This window comes from Seriola lalandi, unplaced genomic scaffold (genome assembly GCF_002814215.2).
Source record: "Seriola lalandi dorsalis isolate HSWRI2012SDOR001 ecotype SW California unplaced genomic scaffold, Sedor1 jcf7180001974593, whole genome shotgun sequence".
Lineage (NCBI taxonomy): Eukaryota > Metazoa > Chordata > Actinopteri > Carangiformes > Carangidae > Seriola > Seriola lalandi.
Genome location: NW_019445259.1, coordinates 362 through 1,896, shown reverse-complemented (window position 1 = coordinate 1,896; position 1,535 = coordinate 362). Strand labels below are relative to the sequence as shown.

At 45.9% G+C, this 1,535-nt stretch overlaps 1 protein-coding gene across 1 annotated transcript; it reads left to right on the top strand.

Moving 5' to 3' along the window:
• Positions 1–525: 525 nt before the first annotated feature.
• On the top strand, positions 526–1,230 carry LOC111654260 (ubiquitin-fold modifier-conjugating enzyme 1-like). Its single transcript, XM_023405208.2, has one exon. The coding sequence runs from the start codon at positions 673–675 to the stop codon at positions 1,186–1,188; it is 516 nt and encodes a 171-aa protein (XP_023260976.1). The 5' UTR covers positions 526–672; the 3' UTR covers positions 1,189–1,230.
• The last annotated feature ends 305 nt before the right edge of the window (positions 1,231–1,535 follow it).

Here is a 1,535-nt window from a genome sequence, read left to right as displayed (position 1 = left end):
AGCAGCTGAAAGAGCAAATGGCGGACGGTCTGTTGTTGAAGCTTCTTGTTCTTCCTTTGTCAGATCTAGCGTCAAGTGTTACTACCGCCACCTTCTGGACCGGGGCACCTCACACACCTGGCTTTACATTTTATTGCACAAATAACAGCAGCAACAAACGGCGCAAGAGGGAATATGTCGTCACAGTGACTAAGAATATTACAGACAATATCAAAGATTAATTTTAGTGTTTTTCTACGTTTGGTTTTACAACAATAACATGGATAATGGCCGTAGAGGAACAAACTAGTTGAATTGTTTTGTGTAAAATAAATCAGATACAAATAACCTCAGTTGTTTTTTCAGGATTTTTTTTCATGTAGTTTCTAGGAAACATTTGAACTTACTGACTTACGTCATGATTGACACGTTGTAGAATGATTTTTATTGGATAGATAACTATAAACAACAGTCAGGGCATCCATTGCAGCTGAACGTTTGGAAGGTTTTCTTTTGAAAAACCTGTAGAGGAAATTATTCGTGTTGTTGACTCGGAACAGCTTCTGTATGGCGTCAGACCGGAAGTCCACGTCAGTCCTGAGACAAGAACTGCATTTTGACTGAAACCCAGACTGGACCTGTTTTATTTAACGCCGTGTTAAACAAGAACTTTTCTTTTCTTCTGGAGTCCAAATGGCGGACGAGGCCACGCGCAGGGCCGTGTCGCAGATACCGTTGCTGAAGACGCAGGCCGGACCGCGAGACCGCACGCTGTGGCCGCAGCGGCTGAAGGAGGAGTACCAGGCTCTGATCCAGTTCGTGGAGCAAAACAAGGCAGCTGATAACGACTGGTTCCGTCTGGAGTCCAACGCGGACGGCACGCGATGGACCGGTACTTGTTGGTTCATCCACGAGCTGCTGCGCTACGAGTTCCGGCTGGAGTTCGACATCCCGGTGACGTATCCAAACACGGCGCCAGAGGTGGCGGTCCCGGAGTTGGACGGGAAGACCGCTAAGATGTACCGCGGCGGGAAGATCTGCCTTACCGAGCACTTCGCGCCGCTTTGGGCCCGGAACGCGCCGCGCTTTGGCCTAGCGCACCTGATGGCTCTGGGACTTGGACCGTGGCTCGCCGTGGAGATCCCGGACCTGATCAGTAAGGGGCTCGTACTTCACAAGGAGCGGCAGCGCGAGGAGTCGGCGGAGTGACGTCCCTTGACGGAACAATAAACTTACAAACTTGTGACAGAACTGTTTGTGTTTGGTTTAAAGTAAAACTGAAGAAAAAATGTACAGTCTGGTGGAGAAGTCATTTTAATATGAAGTTAAACAGCTTGAAATTAATGACAAAATCTGGGCTAATTATGAAAATGATCTCTAACATATCCGTAGATAACATTATTATTATTATTAGTGTTATCGGGGGGATGAGCTCATCATTCTGATGTGAAAACAACAGTTCAACTTGTTACAGCTTTTTTACATTTGGTCTTTATTTGAATGCTGTTGATTTTATTTTCTCATCTTCATGGTATTTCCTCTCAGTAAACTTGGAT